Source organism: Scaptodrosophila lebanonensis, unplaced genomic scaffold (assembly GCF_003285725.1).
Source record: "Scaptodrosophila lebanonensis strain 11010-0011.00,11010-0021.00 unplaced genomic scaffold, SlebRS2 tig00000053-arrow-pilon, whole genome shotgun sequence".
Taxonomy (NCBI): Eukaryota; Metazoa; Arthropoda; class Insecta; order Diptera; family Drosophilidae; genus Scaptodrosophila; species Scaptodrosophila lebanonensis.
In genome coordinates, this window is record NW_022060548.1 from 4,251,889 (window position 1) to 4,273,745 (window position 21,857).

Below are 21,857 nucleotides of genomic sequence, written 5' to 3' on the forward strand. Positions count from 1 at the left end.
GAAAACTTAAGCTAATAATAAGGATTGTATTCAGAATTTTGTAAAAACTGAAATACAGATAATAATAATAATTCCACAGTTTGAATTACAGTGGCAGACAAACGAAGAATAAGCAAGTATTGCTTAATATTTTTCAGATTTTAAGATGACATCTTACATCTTATATCTCTATATCTCCATCATTGTGTGTTTTGGATAAATGCGAATTTATTTATTTATTTGATTATCTATGCCTTCACAGCCAAGTTCCTTTCTCCTCTTCGGTTACTGGAGTGGCCGCTTCATTTGAGTTCAGGCGGCTCGCTTCCCCTTCCGCAGTGGGGCTAGGAATGCTAAAGACTGGGTAGAGCGGAGTAAACGTTTTGCCATCTAAGGCCAAGTTATTTGGACGCTCCACACTATCTGCTTCACTTAGGGGAGTTGGCTGGATGTCGAGCATATAGAGTGCAGCCTCATAGTTGGGGGGAGCTGTGAATGGAAGACAATTGAAGTAAGAGGCGGGAATTGTTTGCGCGAACTCACGTATATTGGGATCCACAGCCCACGGTCGAGACACATCTCGCAGGGGAAGGTCATTTGTGGCATTGGCAAGAGTCTGCACGTCGAGGGCTTGTGGCGACACGCTGCAGCATTGCGGAGGCACCAGCTGGGACAGAGGCACACTGCCAATCGTGACTGGAACGCTTACGATTTGATTCGTGTGGAAGCCCTCGACTGTGGCCTCCACCTCCACTTGGTAGGCGATCTGTATGATCCGACAGAGAGTGAAGCAAGTGGGAGGCGTCGCCGGCACGTGCAGCTCGTAGGTGAACAGCTTGTTGCAATGCCGCAGCACTCTATCGCCCTTCAGCCGGCTAATCACGATGCGGTCCTGTCTGGTGCGCACGAACGGCCCCTGGGAATAGTAGCAGATCGACATTACGAGGGAAATGTCCAATGCGTCCACGTTAACGGCACTATCGTTGGCCACCAGCAGGCTCACTGGTATGTCTTGGCCCGGAACGAAGCCAGTTCGTGGCAGAATCAACTGCAGAGCGAGCGGCTGCGAGCGACAGAGCCAGCAATAATAACGCTTTAGGATTTCTGCATGGGCTGGCATCTGTGGAATAGGTTTGTGAAGCATTCAACTAGTTGCACATACTCTGATAAAAAAGCTGCACAGTAATGATGAATTAAATGTAATGCTCTACTATTTCATATTCTAATTAAATATAGACAGCGTACATTTAGATAAAAACATTTTCAATTACTGATTTAAATGTGAATAGCAAGCTTAGGAGGCGGTTTTCCCCCCTTTGGAGCTGGAATTTTCTAATCGCCAGCCTATGAAAGGATACTTGAGTACAAATTTCAGCTTCCTAGCTTTTTTGGGCTGTGCGTTGATCACCAATCAATCAGCCAGTCAGTCAGTAAATCCTTGTCATTAATTTAATGTTGGACTTTTTTAATTTTAATGTGCGCCCACTTAAATAGTTAAATTAACTATATTCCATAGTTAATTTTTATTATTTTTCTCAACTTTCATTTGACGTTTTTTGCAGTAGATTTAAATATACTAGAAATTTATTACAAGTATATTATTGATTGTCTCGAAATTATTAAAATTATTGAGTTTGTTTATCTACTTTTTTCTGAGAAACTATTGTTCAAGATTATAGGCATGAATTTAAAAAGAAAAAGTACTTTGAAACGGGTGAGAAATAAAACTAAGAACTAACTACAAATATAGCTCACAAAATATCTTAAATACTATTATTTATAATCAAATATCGTAAACTTTATGACTAGATGACTAGAATTCTCAATTCAGTTTTCAGCGGTTCTGTGTAACTCATTGAGATACACCGCCGCTCAACTGAATAGGTTCAACGATTCTCAAAAACGAAAATAGTTGTATTTTTTAAACAAAATTGTCAATAGGGATCAAATAAAATTTGCTAGAGAGAATAGAATAATAGAGAATAGGGCTTGACAACAATGTTTCCATTTTTTTTTTTAATTTTTTCAAAAATATAACCTAATTTTCAAATTTATTTTGGGTGAATTGAATAGGTTCAGTAATTTAAAAACTAAAAAACAAATAAGAAACGCATTTTTCATGGCTTTGGTAATTTAAATTGCTAAAAATATACTAATTAGGAGTAATTAAGTATTTAGTACTTCCCCCTTTGTTTGCAATAACTTCAAAGATTCAAAGATTGATCGTTAGGGATGAGTCGAGTAAGGGTATTCAATCAGCTTTACCTTCACTTTCGATATTAGTATTGATGCTAAACTATACAAAGGGCATACAAAATAACAAATAATGAATTGGTAAGAATATGAAAATTACTTTATATATAAAATATATACTTGTATGTATATAAAATATGCATTATTGAAAAGAGTTAAGTGTACAAAAAGTGGGAGAAATATTTTATAATTATTATAAATAATACTTGTATGTGACTTAATATCGTCACACTTTACATTTAATATTTTAACATTCAACTAGAAATTGGATTGAATTTACTAAAACACACGATTGTTTAAGATATTTCAGTCTACGTGCAAATATTTAAACTAACTAGGTTTTTTTTATCAGTGTATGTGTGTATGTTCGACTCACCCGCAGCAGCGGACTGTCGCAGTTCAGGTCCATCACTCTCAAGACCGTGAAGAAGCGGTAGAAGGTGTTGTCGAACTTCCAGGGACGCACCAGAGTGACTTTCACTTCGTAGCGCACCCTGCCCCAACGACCCTCAAAGGACGAGGGACATGTGTCGGGGATCTGGCAGTTGAAATTGTACGTAATAGTGCCCGGCTCTATGGGGCGCTGTGCTGTAATTTGAATTCACATTCGTGATGAGATGGCAATGGCAGATGCGTTTCATTGGGATTTAACTCACAGGCGCTGGCATCGGAGCCCATGAGATATGTGAGCGAGGTTATGTAATCTTCACGGCCCAGATAGGTCGTCTGGCCAGATAGAGCCGAGCTCTGCGTCCAACGCGTCTCAGCGTGTCCATTTATGGTCAGAGAAATGGCTGCAGTTGGTGGATTGGAAAGCAAATCAAGCAACTGATTAGAATAAAGAATGGTTTACTTCACTTATCAACTGATTTCTGTGACATGGACATTATTTTTGATTGATTGATTGATTTATCCATTTATTATTAGTATTTTGTAGTGCGACAAGCAAGATTAAATTGTAATATAAATTAATGCGCTAGTCACAAAAATTGAATTACCTTAGATAATAGAATTAAAGGTGATTTGATTAGACTATTTCTATTAGATGCATTTTATTTCCATTAGATGCATTTTATTTCCATTAGATGCATTTTATATCTATTATAAATTGACTTTTCATTTCAATTAGTTTTTATTTGTTTATTCATAAATTGAAGCTGTTTCGTTTTTTTTTTTTCATTACAAGTATTTAACATGCATTGGTATCTGTGGGGATCGCCCTTGCCCCAAGCATAAGTATCTGAATAGCACCCTTTATGACTCATTGCAGACGGCTATCCCGATACGTTTATCGTGCAAATCAAGCATGACTCATGCCCAAAGGCTCTACTTGTATTTACCCTTTACATGTTTAACCTTGTTAGTTGTCAGTATCACACGGCCGCTCAGAGTCTGGCCCGCAAAGTAGGTGCCTCGCGGATTATCGTCGAACTCGATTTCACACGTCACTGTCATGGCTGTTCGGCCTTATAAACAAACAGTTTCTGAACTTAATTCGCCGCTCTTAGCCTTCTCCTGCTGTCAACATTTCAGCTGACTGGCTGCAAACGTACTGAGAGCGATAGAAACACTTTGTTTGGCATTTCCAATCCATTTGGCCAGTCCTTATCTTATCTGCTGGCATTTAACAAATGGCTCACTCGAACGAGGCAAGTACTGGCAGGAAGAGCGCAGTCTTCGAGACTTCGCTCTTTTTTCTATTCCGGAGGCATCATTGACATTGAGGGGAGGCCGCCACTACATTCCAATCCAAAAACTGAAATACTTAAGGTTGTCCCCCCATCAATCTTATCTTTTTCAGGTTAATTTTTTATTATTTATAATGATATGCCAACAACGTACTTATCTGTAGTTTCTATAAATGGAATAATCAGCAAATACATCACTTTTAGGCTCAACGTTAAATATTTGCAATGATATAACATTTTTATTTCGCATTGAAAATTATTTAATTTAATATAATGCTACAATGCAGTTATGCTTTAATGTTATTTAATCTTTTCAACACATTAATAATATCATTTAATTGCTTTTTATATTTTTTGTGTTTTCTTGAAAATACATAATTCTTTGAAATAATTGTTGCTTAAAAATGTCTTTACTAAGTTTTTGTTCTTTTTCTTTTGATTAATAGTTATATTTATCTTCAATCTACAATCGCCTGAAATCTTAATTATTTCCTAATTAAAAATTTTCTATAAACGTTTTTTTGTGCTATTAATTCTTTTTTATTTTGATTGTCTCGAAATTATTTAAGTTATTAAGTTTGCTTATCGACTTTTTTCTGAGAAACTAATATTCAAGAATATAAGCATGGAATTTAAAAACAAAAAATAAATAATTAAAAATAAAACTATTAACTAATAAAAGTATTTGCAATCAACAAACAATTACAAATATAGCACACAAAATATCTTAAATAGTATTATTTATAATCAAATCATCAATATATTAACATTTTTGCATTTCAAATCTACTTATATTGTTTATTTATAAATAAAAAATAAAACTATTTACTAATAAAAGTATTTGCAATCAACAAACAATTACAAATATAGCTCATAAAATATCTTAAATAGTATTATTTATAATCAAACCATCAATATATTAACATTTTGGCATTTCAAATCTACTTATATTGTTTATTTATAAATAAAAAATAAAACTATTTACTAATAAAAGTATTTGCAATCAACAAACAATTACAAATATAGCTCACAAAATATCTTAAATAGTATTATTTATAATCAAATCATCAATATATTAACATTTTTGCATTTCAAATCTACTTATATTATTTATTTTAAACTTATTTTTCCTTAGAAAGCACTGCTTGATTTACTTATCCCAGCAGTGCTTTATAGGACTGCAAAATTTATAAATAACTCCGAATAAAAACATAGAATTATTTAAATAGTATAGTAAATTCAACACCCCGGATAATTAATTGATTTACTCCGTATAGCACATATTAAGAATTTTATAGTAGCACTCGTGTATAAAATATAACAAATGACTGAGTATGCTGTAGTATGGCCGGTAAGGCAGTGTCTAACGCAAATGTCCTACACATATAACAGTTAACAGTTTTTATGCAAAGTAACGTCGTGCCATAAAAATTAGTGTTATATGTAGGACACAACAAAAAATAGAATATGTACTAAAGTCGCACAATTCACCACATTTCAAATATAACAGAAACAAACATTTCAAATATAACAGAATAAAGCAGTGTTGAACTAATTTGCCATCTGTATAGCAACAGTTTGTAAGATGCCGTTTGTATAGGCAATAATTTCCCAAATTGGAGTAAGTTTTCTAGGAAACCTGCTATATTTAAATAAGCAAGCTATAATTAATTAATTTAACATGTGTGTTTAGGAGTGCTGTTAAAAGAGTCTCGTATATGAAATGGCAGTCCATGGAGTGGCGAAAGGATACTTATGTGGTTAATCTATTTATTCATGAGCAATACGTATTTAAATCATAAGATATTTTGCGATTTCAAAGTTAAAAGAAATGACACTTTTTCTTGTTGTAAATTTGAAATTTAAAAAAATATACATATGCATTTGAAATATTAAAAATTAAATAAAATGCCTTTTGAAATTAAAACAATTTCTCAAATATACTACTTGTATAGACAAAAGGTAAGCGAAATTAGTTCTGTCGACACAAAATGCACTTCACAAATTCGTCTGTCTAGCGCTTAAGTGGATACAAAGATTCAATTTTAAATTGCCGGAAAATGTTTCGAATTTAAATGGAAATGTTCAAAGCTGGAAACCAAACACAATGTTAGTTTTATCGTTGCCCGCTTTAATCGACTTTTAATTGCGTCTAATGTTTTGCTAAGTATAAACAAAACTTTATAATCCTCACACGTGCCGCTCAAAGGCAACGCATCATGTGTGCCTGTGTGTGAGTGTGTGTGAGTGTTTGTGTGTGAGAGTGTTTGTTTGCGGCTGTGTGTGAGTTTGTTTGTGTGTGAATGTTTAGATTAAGTTTTAATCAGTTTGGCTACAAGCGAGATCCCAGCGAGTTAGCATAAACCAAACAACCGCAACAACCCACGACCAACATGTTTAGTTTTTAACGTTTACTCGCGCTTCACCCACCTCGTCACATCCCAATCAAAGGCCGTCCGCCCCACCACCCATCACCCAGCAGCCATCCTGCTTAACCAACTGGCGAACTGTTTGGTACGTTGCTGCCGCTGCCGCTGCCCGCCAATTCATTTGTTTGCTTGTTTGCTGGGCAATTCCCTCTCGACACTCGACGTCGACGTCGACGTCAGCGGCGTCTGTTGCGTCGTTGGTCATTCAAATACAGTCACAATTGCAAAAGTACTCTCGTGGATGCGTTAACCCACTGATGACAGGCACAGCGATATATTTTATTGTCCTGGAAGAGGAGTTACATCTAATCAGCAGTTTTTTTTTTTTTAATTTCACCAATATTTTAACCACTTATATACATATATTGTATTGATCCACCCAAAAGATACCAGTTGGCCTTCAAAAACAACGCCATAAAATTTATTATTTATTGTCACTTGCAAACTATATTATAGTATGTAAGTATGATGGCTGTAGCCCTGACCAACTGTCTTTGCTGTGCGTGCTTGCGTGTGTGTCGATCGAAAACTCCAGACGGGCTTTGGCGCCATCTTTTGCTGATCAAGCCTAACTAATTTGAATGAGTAGTTCGATATATGTTATGTACCAATCGATCTGCAGAACAACCGCTGCCGCGAAGCTTAAATAAAGCACTCATTGTTTTATGTTAAACAAATCCGCATTATTCAGTAGGGAATATACGAACTTTCCACACATTCATTGCGCAAATAAGCGTCAGAGAGCGCTGCAGAAGCTGCCAAATTACGTTCCGTTATGTAATGTTAGAGCAATGTGGTGATGCCAAAGCAAACAATAATTAATTATGTATTTACATTACATACATATGTGACAAGCAATATAATTTTAGGGCAAATAATAATTAGTTTCGGATGACAACACATACCAGTATCTTAATGAAGTATCACTTTTAAATGAAAGACTTAAAAAGCTGTTTTAATTAAAAACGGAGCATAAATAAGAGACGTTAATATTAATATACATTTGTATATCCTGTAGCCAAAGAGTAAATGGGGATACGAGTTCAGTGCGATTTTATTTAAAACACGGAAGGATGCGCGGCGGACACCCAAAAGTATATTCTTGATCAGTATTATAAGACGAGTTAATATACATAGTAGCTATGCCCTTCTGCCTGTTCGTTTGTATAAGCGCAAGGATCTCGACAGGTATAAGAAGTATAAGAGCTAGAATAAGAAAGCTTGCTTAAAAATATTCTAATAATTAATTAAAAATATATTTTTAAAATTAATTGTTTGGTATTTTTCCTTTCTTTATTTAATTTACATTAAAAAATAAATTAAATTTGTGTTGTTGCGAAAAATAGGGGAAACTCTTTATTACTTGCATTGGAACATTTGCAATTTTTTAATAAAAAATGTTCTCAAATAGTTTTTTGTAGTTTTGTATTTTTTTTTTTTAAGTTTTTTTTTATTTTTGAAAAAATAAACAGATAACATTTGATTTCGAGAATGTGATTGAATGCTGTAATTAAGTATAGTTCTTATTTGTTAAAACTGGTTCCAAGCTTTAAACTTTTCAACATTGCTCGACTATATTTTTCAAATACTATATCATTTCGTTCGATCGACATTAGAATGTGGCTTTAATGGGTTAAGTGCGAATGCAAATGCCGACAGTCCTGCGAGTCCATTTCGCTGCAAACCGTTTCGCAACTTGTAATCAGTTTGATGCGATTAAAGTCGAACGCTTGTTGCGAGACCACGAGCTGCCGCTTTTCGATATGAAATGAATTCGCAAAAAGCTGAAAATTTCCCCGAGAGGCTTGTATGTATGTGTGCGCGTGTGTCTGTGGTTCTAATCAGAATGGCAGTTGCCTGTTACGATTATGTTAATGCAGGAATATGAGAAGCTCAAATTGTTCAGCTAATGACTGCATTATTTGTTTTGGACTATTGGAATTCATTTTCCGCCACACACACACACACACACACACACACGCACACCCAAATGCGATATTAGTTTTCAATTTTCTGGCAGCTCTTTCATTGTAAGTTGGCAATGCAATGATGAGAAATTGTATTGAAAAGTTAAGCAATTAAACGGTTCCATTTGCTTGATTCAATTGTTCGCTTCAAAGCTAATTCAATTGATAAAATGTTTATCTCCATCAAGAACAACAGACGAGCGGACAAGTCCAGATGGCCTAGTGCTGACGACAGACTAATTACTAAAACCTTTTGTACTAACTTTGTGTTTGTATGTCCATTATTGCAATGTGTCTCTAGGCGTATGTGTGCTGTCCATTCTATGATTAATTACAGTATTTTATGAGTTGTGGCTTCGATTGTCTGGCAGCTAGAATTGGAATAATCTGCACTCACAAAATAATAATTAAACTAATGAAGTAACTGTGTATAGGAGCTGCCTGTAAAAAAATTAAACACTTTTGTTTACAAACTGGTGGTGGAAAAGTAAAGAACAAAACACAAATGCAATATTTTGCCTTAATTGGAAATGTTATATGTTTGATTGAAATTTTAATTGGTTTAAGTTTTTTGAGCTGAAAATAATGCTTCACATATCAAATTTATATGAATTTATTCTGCTGATTTTATCAGCAATTGTGTTGACTGTCTCGTTGAAAATATAAAACCGGTATTCAGCGTATTTATTCAATAAACAAATCCATTGCACTCACATTAAGGGTTACACATCTGGTTCAGTTCAGTTTATAAGCAATACTTAAATCGAGATCTAAATTTCTATATTTATTTATCATTTATTTTGAAAAGGGTTTTGTTCTTGCTTTGTGTCAAAGGTGTGCCCGACCAGAAATTCAGACCAGATTTTGTCTATCAGTGTAGTTTTTTCAAATTAGACTTAGACCTACTCTCGTTTCTGGGCAAGTGGAATAGGAAGAGGGTTGGCGGGCAATGAAAGACGACCACTGACACCGTCGCTTCAACTATCATTGACCTACTGGCCAATAGTGGCTTCAAGTGCACGACCGTCACTTCCGCCAGAGCAGGAATCAGTGAACACTCTCCCCTGAGCCCGCGCGGCACTTCAAATAAACCGTCTCCGTTTGTTGAAGGACTTCTTTTTTGATGACCTCGCGCTTAAGTGCTCTTCTAACAAAATGTACACTCAGAGTTAGTTAATACAATTACAAACTAATTTGTGTATATATTTTTGAAAGTTGAATTGCATTTGTAATTATTGGAAAATAATTTTCTATGCCGGAGCTTATTATTGTTAGCAGAGCTCTGCAAAGTGAACATCAATTTATACTTTCATTCTTGATATACTTGTTGTTTCGTAGAAATTTCTCTGTTAACTAAATTTCTCTCTTTTTTAAGGAAGGAACTTTTTTTTGAACGTTTCAACTTACTTAACTGCCATTAAAAGTTTGTTTGTTTTTTTATACAGATTAAGTTAATTGAAGGGGTTAGTTAAATGACTTAGTGTGCTGGTTCTCATTTATATCCTTGCTATGTTTCATGGCAATATTTAATCAATTCATTTGCAAACTATTTAAGGCAATTGAGGAAATGAGAAATCAATTAAGCAAAGTGCTTAAATTAATTTAAAACAACAATTATGACAAACAAGTGAATGCGTTCATTAATAAAATGAGGCCGAAAGTGGAAGAAATGAGCAAACAGACTGCTTTAATACACAATTCAGAAACAATGAACAGAACACAACTGAACTTTTGTTTAAATGAACAAAATTTAAATGGTAAACTGTAATGGAAGGTTTCATATTTCGTAGATATGGCATGGTGTTTAAATTTAATTACTTGTATTATTATTTGTAATTTTAAAGCAGAAATGATGATAAACAAGTGAATGTGTTCATTAATAAAATGAGGACGTAAGTGGAAGAAATGAACAAACTACCTGATTTAATTCAAACTGAACAAACTACATGATTTAATTCACAATTCAGAAACAATAAACAAACACAGCTGAACTTTTGTTTAAATGAAAAAAAAGTTAAATGGTAAACTGTGATGGAAGGCTTTATAATTTGTACATATAATATGTATAAATGTTTTATTAATTAAAGTGCACTCCACATTTTTCATATTCAAGTTATATACTTTAATTCGCAGCACCGCAACGTTGCTAAAAGTCGAAACCAATGGCCCCAAGGACTCTGTAAAATGTAAGTTGAATGTTTGTAGTGAAGAACCAGTTTTCTAATTAACTCAATCTATAGGCGGCATTGGGCTGGATTTGCAAACAAGTCTGCCCAACTCTTGGTTCGTCTTGGCAAATAGTTAACAAAAACTTAAGTTGACCAAACTTGTTTGAGTTTCGTTAAATGAAATATCCACTCTGTGTGCGTCTTTGCTTTGGTAACCTCCCCCCCCCCTCTCACCCATCCATCCATCCATCCATTGGTAGCCCCACAGCACTCGTCTTCGCTCGCAGCCTCAATAGCCAGACTAATGTTTAGTCGAGCTACTTCTGCTTATTCATCGCACCAGCGTTTAGTGTCAGCCTAATCCTGTTAATCCAATTCGCCAGCTTCCACTCTAATGGCGGCATAAAGCAATTTCCTAAACAGTGTATTACACACACATACACACACATATACAGTCACACTTGCAGCTACCACACACCAGTCTAGCTTAACTGTTTGCTCTATGGTTTTCAGTTTCGAGTTGCTCGCCTGCCGTTGCCTGTGCGTGTAAATAGCTTGCTTAACGGCATTTTCGCGGTAATTGGCATTTGGCTTTGGCATGTTTAGCTTCAAGCTGGCTAAAACTAAATAGCGGTAACTACTTGCTGTTGCTGTTGTTGTTGTTGCTGCTGCTGCTGCTGCTGCTGCTGTTGCTGCTGCTGTTCTGTTGCATGTTGGTAGTTTTGCAGTTTTGCAAATGTTTTTGCACTTTTGGCAGCAGCCGAAATGAAAAGCAACTGCATTTTGGTCTCAATTGGATAAAGGCGACCCAATTCATTGCTTTTTGGCAGCAGAAGTGTACTGAAGTGGATATCGATTGAAAAACTTGAAAAGTACTTCAATCAAATGGTGTGCTGTGTATGAAAAGAATTAGCTGACTTTCTAGAATATGGATGTATGAGTAAAAATGATTTTCTAGATGTGGAAATCATTGAAAATAATAAACATGCTTGTGGCTTTTTTGTTGGCTGAGTTGTCTTAGCAGTTGGACGTAAATGACATATATATTTTAAGTAAAATATTTCCTAAGCCATGGAAGAAGCAGCAACTAATGTTGATCAGTAAGGGTAAGGCAGATCGTAGTATTCTAAGTGCATATACGCCGTTGTGCTTACCCGATATTTCTGCTAAGCTGCCGGAGATAATGCTAAAGCCTCGTCTTTCTACTCGTCTCTCAAGTAGGCAACACAGCTTCCGGTCAGGAAGATCAACTATTGCAGCCTTAGAAACTCAGCACCGGAATATAACTACACCTAATTCTGTTTTTACACGGTAGATTGGTTCCTAAAAAGTCGTGTTAAATTAAAACCGTATATAGTCGTTATCCCTAGAGGGGCGTTATTGGCAAGACATGGCACAAATGATCCGCACGAGCAATGGGAGAGAAGAGAAAGGCTTGACTTCCTGTGCAGTCCAAGGTTCTATTCTTGGCCCTGACCTATAGAGTGGTAGCAATGTCGAGATCTTTACTGTCAAGATTGCTGGATTCGCTGGATATGAAGAAAGGGACCTAGTCGAACCACAGCCCTTGTTGATAGGTGTCCTAACTAGACGACTTATGCCACTGGGAGTGGGTATGAGAGTGAACGGCCTGCTTATCAGACAAGGAAGAAGATCGTGAATAAGTTGGGTATATGGTTCGATCTATTTCTGGGAACCAATCAAATAATTAACAGGAAAGAACAGGAACTACAAAGTGTCTCAGAAAGTTGATGGCAAACATTCGCGGGTCGTTTAAAGAACAAACGAATCATTGTAATGGAAACAGTGTATAGTTCAGTCTTTATTATCATTATTTTACAGTGTGCTGCCTTAAAAAATACCATTAAACTACTGCTCTTACTATATATTATAAATATCACATCTTATTCCTAGTTGGTTTTCTTTATATATAAGTAGGTTGTAGAAAGAGCACCACCTGTGTTTCTATATAAAGGGATTTCAACTTCCCTCCGACAGCTTAAAAGCTCTTGTAATTACCAAGCAGTGATTGTTAGACTGGTTTATATCAGCTTGTTTATTTTTAAATAAGGTATTCAGATGCGTTGCTAAATGTTTTCTTCTGTAAATGGATACAGAATTGATTTCCCAACATTCTTGCGCCACAAAATTGTCTCTGTTTGCAGGAAGCGGCGCCCACAGTTACGGGAAAATGTCTTTGATTTAGACTAATTGCCTGTTTTTCGCATTTGGGAAAACAGTAAATACGGCATTAGGAAGAAAGAAGAAAGAGAGAAAGAAGCAGAGAAAGTGCTCGAGGAAAGTGCTGCGAATGTTGTAAGAGGGCGTGGCAGTTTGCCCAAAATTGTAGCGTTACGTAACGCTTTGTCAACACTTTGAAGTTGTTGCAAATGTACACTACAGCTTACATAAATGGATGCTTTAGTCAATTTGAAATGCATTTGTTATTTAATTTATTTTTATGTCACTCCTAAAGTCAATTTATTCATCTGTCAGATAAGTGTATGCGTGTGCGTGTGCGTATCTATGTAGGGGGGACGGAGGAGGGGGGACTGTGTGTGTGCTGCCAAGTCTTTATTTCTTGTTGGCAATTTGATTTGCATTTTATAAGCAGCTTTTGAGATATAATAAGCACAAGTATACGAGTGTATATATATCAACAGTTAATGCCAAAACTTTGTTTGCACTCGCTTGGCGATGGAAATCAAGGCGGCCAGATAATTTACAAATTTCATTTCGGGCCGTCGAAGCGCTGCACGAATGCACGTGGCTATTGATAAACATGTTCGGAGGGACGTACAAATTCTATTTCATGGATTTTCCTTAACTTTCATATCTCCCGCCTCCTCTTCTTCTTCTTTTGACTGCTTTCACGTCGCGCCACAACAAAATTAGCATTCGCTTTTGTTGTTGCTGTAACCATTCGATTTGCAGCCACGAGCTTTGGTTGCGGTACCGGTTTGCCGGCACTCGAGAGTAACGTGTTTTTTGTTTATCCAGCAGCTTTGCACCTTTGCGCGTGACGGTCTGTGTGTCTCTCTGTGTGAGCGTATGTGTGTGTGTGTGTGTTGAGGTTGATTTGAGTGGTTGGGGGATGGCGCCTTGAAGCACGCTACACTTTTTACTTGTACACACTTTTTTTCCCCTCGCAACATGCCGAATGAGTGTGTGCGGCATCTATGGGTATTTCACTGTTGGTTGCTTTCAAGTCGGCGCTGTTGTTGTTACTGGTGCTGGGCTGTTGTTGTTGTTGTTGTTGTTGCTCCTTCTGCTCATTGTGTTTGTGGTTTAGCTCTTCTGGCAACAATCACAAGTGAATTTTCTTGGCTAACGAATTTCGTTTGCTGTGCCAGCAATCCAGGTGTGGGTGTGTAGAGGTGGGCGTGTGTGGCGGTCGTTGAGTGTTTAAGACATTGTTTGTTTGGAAGCACACAGCGGGCATTTGTTAAGTAATCGACTAAGGCACACGTGTTTATATTTGTGCGATGCAATAAAGCCGAGTGGGCATTTGTGATTAGTGTGGCTGTTTGCCTCAAAATTGACTTTTCCTTTTTTTATGCCTCGAGCAGCTGACATTGCCGCAGTAAATGGGGCTTTCATCGGCACACCTCAAATGCGTGAGCGGTAAAAGCATTTCGTCTGAAAAGGGGTTAAGCGCAAGACATGGCTGCGGCCAAGCTCAGAGAGCCTTTAAAGCTAAAAAGGTATAACGACTTTAAATTTAATGAGCATACGTGTATCAAACGCATTGCTAAAGGCGGACTTAAATTAAAAATTGTGGGACTAAGCATTCATTATTTATTTATTTTCACGTGAGCCCTTTTTGAATGGGTAAAAATTAAGTATTACTACGCATTAATAATTCGAATAGAACCGCACGAATGTCTTCAGCTCTAGATCACAATGTTTTCTTCATATGATTAAGTAGTTTAAATTTTGAAAAACAATCAATATTGGCGCAAGAAACTGTAGATGGAAGCAAATATTAAGGGTATTGAGTGTGATTAAAACACATTTTTCTTATTAAAGAAAATGTATCCCTGAGCATGCATTATAGGACAAATTCTTTTGCTAAATTTAAGAAAGGTGTTATTTATTTTTGGGTATGTTGAATACAAAGATTTGTCTTGGAAAATTCTTTGTGAAATTTGAATTCAATTCAGTTGATACATTTTTTTTTATGACGGATTTTTAAAATTTTAACAGATGGATGGATAAATAACAGACAAAGCTGCTACATTTTGTTCGGACCGCTGGCAATTACAAAAATTGAGGTATTGAATTGGTTATACATTTGTAAGAATCGTAGCTAGTCATACCAAAAAACTCGAACGTTGAGTGCCAGACCAGAGTTACTGCACATTTTGATAAGCATGCCTGTGGAGCACTCTTTAACAATTTAAAGTCTTCTCCTGCTTCCTTTCAATTCACATAGTTGGATGATGAGAAAATTGCCATTTCCCTTTCTTTTAAAACATCCTCAAAACTTCGACTTTGGCGTCAAAATCTAATTTGAAGTATACGTGTAGTTGCCCCAACTTCAATAGTTTCTCCATAAGGAGCTGCCAATGTTTTGAAGCTCGTTTGTGCGAGCAAAAAAGGGGGTAAAGAGAAGAGGAATGGGGTGGGGAGGGGGTTGGGAAATTATACAGGCCATGAGCATTAATGACAATTTAATGCACATTAAACAGTGCTGACTGATATTTTCTCTGCTGCTTCACACGCTCCAGCAATGGCAAAGAGAGCAAAGCAAACTCAAAGTTTATTTAACTTTGTCTAATGGGGAAAACTCGTCAGAGTCACGCTTCGGCACAAAGAAAACTTCGCTGGCGAAAACATTACGAAAATTGCAGTTGGCGTTGTGGGCGTGCTAGGGTTAAGAGTTGAGACTACTTTGCTTTTCGCTTCAAGTTTTGTGTCAACGTTAACTAAGCTCCTATATTCCCATGTATGTGTCTTTGTATGTCCTTGTATGTGAGAATGTGTGTGTGTGTGTGTGTGTGTGAGTCGCCAAACAATGTAAGCTACTTTGGCAACCTCAAAGAGTTAGCGCAGGGGCCTTAAAAGTTCGATGCTGTTAATAGAGGCGCCAAAAACCAAGAAAACAGCCACTACGGTGCAACGATGTGCAACTGTAAGTGGAAGACAATGTCCTTATGTCTCTCTGTGTGTGTGTGTGTGTGTGTGTGTGTGTGTATGTGCGGGATAATCTAAGCGCGAAATGAACTTTTATTTAATTCCGTCAATGCTAGCGATGAGTGCCAGTTGAATTCTTTAAAGCGTGCCAAGCAACTTGATTGCAAGCAATACGCACGAATAAGCATCTATGGATGGCTGAATAGATACAAATTAGAAGAGAAACCTACAAAAAATGTCCGTTAGAAACCAAAACCAAAAAATGTCTTTTCTCAAGCTACAAATTGTATTATTTTAGACTTAAACTTTAGAGCATTGACGAAATGAGAACAAATACAAATAAATAAAGTTAATGTGTAAGCAGAATTCTCTACCTTTTAACAAGCTTTTTTTCTTTTCATTATTTTATTAAAATTTGAAATTTTGCTTTATCTATTATGTGTGGTTGGATTTAGTTTAAATAGTAAAATGTATCTTAAGGAATTTTTCATTTTATATAACTTGTTTTAATTCTGGGCCGATATTCATGAAAATTAGATATAGTACATTATAAATAAAGATATTATTTTAACGGAAAGAAAGCATTACAGCTTTTTTTTTGTCATAAGTACAATAATAGAAACAAATACAGTTAAGATAATGTTTGGAGTCAAAACTAAAAAAATTACCAGTAAGCAAATAAGAATACACTCTAAAAAGTTGTTATGAGCTTTTATAAAACATTTTGTTCGACAAATATGGTGATGGATTGGTGTAAAAAATTCGACTTTTTTTTTATAATTTTTAAATTAACTAAAAATTTGTTTAAATTGCCAATCATTTTGGAGTCAAATATGTATTGATCTGGTTATCAATAATCAGTATTGCATTGCAAGGGCAAACAAAAAAAATCGAGCACGCTAATCATTTTATTAGCTTTCTATGTCAATAAACTTTTGCTAATAACAATTCACACACAGCTCCGAATCTACGATCTGATGGACAACACATTTAATTATATCAGAATATTTGTTACCCTTTATTTTGACAATACCTTGCCACTTGTACATAATATATTGGCATCAATGCTAGATTGAATTAATTTCAAAATTCACAGTACAGCTATGATTATTTTGTAATTATTTGGATGTTATACTTGTAGGACTATAGCTTTATGTTTTTAAATGCAGCCTAGGCAGCTCTTCCCCGACAAGTTGCAAGGGCAGTTGTAAGCGAAGTTGTGTTCCAGACAATAAAGCTGCTTTAAGTTGTGAAACTTATAGAACTAAAATTTTGAAGGCATTAAAAGTATCTTAATAGTTTCTTTTAAAACTCTGTTCATTTAAATACGCGATATTTACTTGCATTTAAATGTTCTTAAAATAAATAAATGGTGTTCTTTTTTTAAAAAAGCGAATTGTTCAGTCAATAACTCAACTTCACATTACATTCAAGTTTTTCTGTTTACATTTCTGTATTCACAGTCCTGATGTGAACATTTGTAAGGAAATCGTTTGCGTGCTTCAAAGTTATTTTTCCAGAAGCATGCATGGTTCATGCCCACCGCTGTGTTCCACAGAAATGCAGTCCCTGACATCAGGTGCGGCACCTTCACCTGCACCTGCACCTGCACAGGTGCGATATGTGTGGCCAATTTGAGGCAGTCAACAAAAAGTTTGACAGTCGAGTCAATGTTGAACTTTATGGCGGGTGCAAAATCAATGCCCAGCCTCTCCCACCCGTAGTTTGAGGGCGTGGTCCGTGGCTGAGTTATTGTTTCTGCTGCTGACTTACTGTTGTTGCCGCTGTTGCTCTTGCACGGGTGTCGTGACAAGGCTGATGTTGCTGCTGTTTCGCCTCCAGCTCTCCCTTCCGGACGCGAACTAAATTTCATAAATCAAGGCAGGGCTCGGCGCTCGCCCGTGCAGCAACTCAAGTAGACGTCGACACCGTTACAAGCCTGCGTCCTGCGTCCTGCATTCCGCCTCTCCGCCGTTAAACTTTGAGCATTGTCTGCGCCAACGGATGCCCGAAGAACTGCAGCATGTCCAGCGTCAACATCAACATCAACGTCCAGCGTTCCCTCCGTCCTCCGTCCTTCGTCCTTCGTGCAACGCCAACGCACGCAGCTCTGTAATTGCTTTATGTTGTGAAGCGTGACGCGGTCAGTAGCTGTAGCAGCAGCGGCAGCAGCAGCGCAACGTGAAATATTTTTTGATATGCCATACAAGCATAGAATTATATATAATAAATACATACATAGATAAAAATATGTATATCTGTGCGTGTGTGTGTGTGTGTGCATCACGTAGTTGTGAGCGTTCAGAAGCCCGCAGGACCAAGTTGAAAACTTTTATGATAGTTTAGTTATTCGATGAGTTGTGGGGGGAGAGAGAAAAAACACAGAGATAGACACACACACCCACACCCACATACACACTCACACTTAGAGACTCCTGCAGAGACAGAGACAGTACAAGGCATATGTATGTAGCTGATAATATTGCAAAAAAAGAGATTTTGTTTGCAGCTTGCTTTACAGGTAATCTGCTTTGTAGAAGTAAAGCAGAAACATAATACCACTATGTTATATGAATTGAAGACACAAAAAACTTGCAGTGATGCGGGACTTTAATGAATGACTGACTGATGGCCGATGACAACGAATGTCCCTGACCTACTGCTCTGATAAAGTGAAGTAAGGCGAAATGAAATGAAATATGTAATCTTTGCAGCAAAACCCAAAGGATATTTATCATCGACTCAAAATGTAGAGACAGTAAATTTGCAGCGAAATATATTCTGTTTGGCTTAGATCAAATTCAGTTTACATGCAATGCCTTCATCCCAAAATTGCCTGAAAGCCAATATTCATGAATAAAATAAATATTGAGTTTATGTATTTTTTGAATTTTTATGTATATTCAATTTTACTAATCGATTTGCATCGACAAATTACGAAATAAATAAATAGATGCTACGAATTTAGATCTCAATAATAACTATTTCATAAACAGCAAGCAAAATCAGCTATATATTTAATCACGATTATTGATACATACTCGTATATACATATATTATACGTTTTGAATTTTTAAATAATTTTACCAATTGCTGCTATTGTTTGATGTTGTATCTCTGCGCTTACATATTATTTGTCTGCATTATTGTATTTAAAAGCCATTTTGCAAACCTGTTTGTTGATGTGAAATATTGATATTTCCCCCACATTGGATAACAGAGTTCAATATTGATATTATCAATGATGAATATTCAATTAAGTCCACTTACTGACACATAAGCTTAAATAGCCCATCTACAGCCCACAGCGAGCAGGCATGTCGGATGCATTCGCATTTTATTTAAACCGCAGAGCTACTGAAACCCCAATTGCGAATTTATGTAAATTTTCGCATTATTTTGAGAATAATTTATACTATAAGCTGCATGAATTGCATTTGAAGAAGCTTGATTTGTAAGTAGGAACAATAGCCTAATACGTTCAATGAATTTGAATGGCCAATTTGGAATGACGTAGTGGCTTAATGGCCTGATTAAATCAAAGCATTTGCACGTTTCTTTGCAAATAGATTTGTATGAACATACGTGCATATGCTATGTTTGTCTTTGTATTCACATATCGAATATGGCATTCGCTTTTCATACATTCACCAATAAGCTGGTAAGAACTATTCGTGCTATTGTGCCATAGCAAATGAATGCAATCATGCACTTCTAATTCATCCTATGAGCGCACTTTAAATCAAGTATGAAAAATGCTTCAAAATGTTTAATAAAAAGTGACCCGAAATCAGGCCAAATCGGTCTAGATTCAAATCAAAATCTATGCATATGTCCGCATAAGTTCAACACTGACTGTAGCAATGTTTTGGGAATCAACTAAAGCCTAAGCTCACACCTACCCACATATAGTACAGGCCGACATCTATGCTACCCATATGTGGTCCAACATTTATGTCAAGCAATTTAGCTGACAAAGCAAATTAAAAAGCCATCAACATGCGCAGCAAAACACGAAAAAGAGATAAACATAAAAACTAAACAGCAAAAAAAAGTTATGCTAAAAATGTATTCCAAGCTTGTACATGGTCTACAACCAATAAATTATGCAGCTGGCTTGACACTAAAAACATATTTTATAGCCGCAAGTAAATTTCATGCGAGTACTGCACAAAATATACTTATACAAGTATATATAAAAAAAGGAAAAAGTGGGGAGTAGAAAAAACAATGGCCGGCGCATATACTTGCATATAAAAGTGCACACGAATAGTATTTTGCATAAAGTAAAAGTCAAAGCTAATAAGCAGCTGTGCTGTGGTTTCTTTAAACTCCGCCACCCTCCACTCCCTCCCCCATGCTCTTAATTCATTCGCATAGCCGGCCTGAGGGCGTGCCTGTGTTTTGTTCCATTTCGTGGCAGCTTCAGATTTATGACAAAATAAGAACCACAGGCGGGACGCAAGATGCAGGTGGCAAAACTTTATTATCAACACATGCTCGTCTGTATAGCTGTATAGCAGTGCGAATGTGTGTGTGTCGGTGTGGGTGCCACAAATCCCAGTGCACGTAGCATACTTTGCAGCGGGCTACACATTACGTATACGTAGCGTATACATATGGCTGCGGCACTCACTAATTAATGGAAGACTTTGGGCGCTGTCAATGCGCCTTGCGCATAAACAAAATTTTGCTAATTAAAATACACACAGCGAACAACAGAAAAAGATGAACAAAAAATATATACATATAAAATGAAATAAAGCAAAATAAAAAAAAATAAAATAAAAATATGCTGTCAAAACTTTGTGCACGCTGCCATTATAAAGCTGTTGTCGTAGCAGCATTTGCTTGGTTTGCCATTTCTTTCGGATTATGCCAACAAGTTTGCAGTCCACTTGCTGCTCACTGCCATGCAGCCATACAAATTGCTCGCGGGCTGCAAGTAATTGTCTTTGTCACAGGCGCCTTTGACGCTGGCTGCGGTCTCAACTCCGACTCCGACCACGACCACGACCGCGACTTCGACTTAGACTGCGACTGCGACTGTCGCTCGACATCATTAAATATACATAATAAAATTGCTGTGATTTGTTCAAGCGTAAGATTTATTATCGCGCTGCCCCACAAACAAAACAAAATAAATCCAACAAAAACAAAAGAAAAAAATCGGTTCAAATGTTTTTTTACGCTTGCCTGGTGACAAAGTGCAGATCATGGACGCAACAGACGATTTTGAGCCTCTTTCAGTTTTTCCATACCCAGATGCTCGTGGAGATGGACGCGTGATGAATCACACTTAAGTCAAGTCAATTTTACACTGCCAGTTAATAGAAAAAAAGGACTTTTTTCACGACTCACGTATAAGTCGTTTCATTTTTTCCCTTGGTAATCGGTAAGTGATTGGCAACTTGGAAGCACGACTTACTTGGCCAACTCGCCAAAACTTGAGTCAACTTTGAAATTATGGAGTAATACAAAATGTGAAACAGCCACAGGCATTAATATTTATTTTATTTGCGTTTAATGACACCAACTTAAGGTTAATTTTGTATTTGCTGATGCACATAGTTAAAAAAGCTTACAAAATTGGCATAAAATTGCCATATTGAAAATGAATTATTAAATTGAAATAGAAAACATCAGCTTAACAGTACAAAAAGGGAAAAAACTAGAGCTGGAAAACATGACGAACAAAAACATGCATTTATTTTGTTAAAATATTCCAAAGTATTGTAGATTATCATTTAATATTTTGCATATTCTCTGTGCACATTTAACGCCAGCACTTATCACAATTTTTAGCATACAATTTATTGATTTTATTTAAGGGAAACTTGTCTACATCATTTTACTTGTGGCAAAGCTAAAGTTTAGATTTGAAATCCATATTTTCAGTGTCTAAATTAAACGCATTTGCAATCACACAGTGATCAATAAACTAAAATTGAATAATATTCTGCTTTTATTTTTCCTCAACGAATTATTATTCATTGTTGGTTACTATTCTATATTTCGATGAATGGCTTATTCCTAAGGCCTTATTCGTTATACATTTGCATTCCATTTAAAACGGCATTTACATTCTTTCGCAGCTGGTTCAAGGGATGGATTGGGGGCTCATCACTTTTGACGTACGATTTAATAAAAGTCTTGTGCGCATGAACTTTCTGCGACAAGAAAATGTTGTTGTTGGTGATTTAATGGGGTTCCTTTATTTGATTTTTGGCGTGACTT

The 21,857-nt window shown here is 36.4% G+C and overlaps 1 protein-coding gene across 1 annotated transcript; it reads right to left on the minus strand.

Annotated features, from left to right (window-relative positions):
* Positions 1–195: 195 nt before the first annotated feature.
* On the minus strand, positions 196–3,688 carry LOC115624275 (arrestin domain-containing protein 3-like). Its single transcript, XM_030518901.1, has 5 exons — positions 3,573–3,688; positions 2,889–3,026; positions 2,609–2,820; positions 523–1,099; positions 196–468 (listed from the first exon to the last, which is right to left on the minus strand). The coding sequence occupies exons 1-5, from the start codon at positions 3,685–3,687 to the stop codon at positions 236–238; spliced, it is 1,275 nt and encodes a 424-aa protein (XP_030374761.1). The 5' UTR covers position 3,688; the 3' UTR covers positions 196–235.
* Positions 3,689–21,857: the final 18,169 nt, after the last annotated feature.

What these genes read in the sequence shown, in the direction of transcription:
- LOC115624275 (XM_030518901.1), bottom strand. Translation starts at nt 3,687, where the DNA reads ATGACAGTGACGTGTGAAATCGAGTTCGACGATAATCCGCGAGGCACC. An exon ending in CAAGGTTAAACATGTAAAGG is followed by an intron (nt 3,027 to 3,572) that starts GTAAATACAAGT and finishes CACCAACTGCAG; the next exon opens with CCATTTCTCTGACCATAAAT. An exon ending in GGCTGTGGATCCCAATATAC is followed by an intron (nt 469 to 522) that starts GTGAGTTCGCGC and finishes TTCCATTCACAG; the next exon opens with CTCCCCCCAACTATGAGGCT.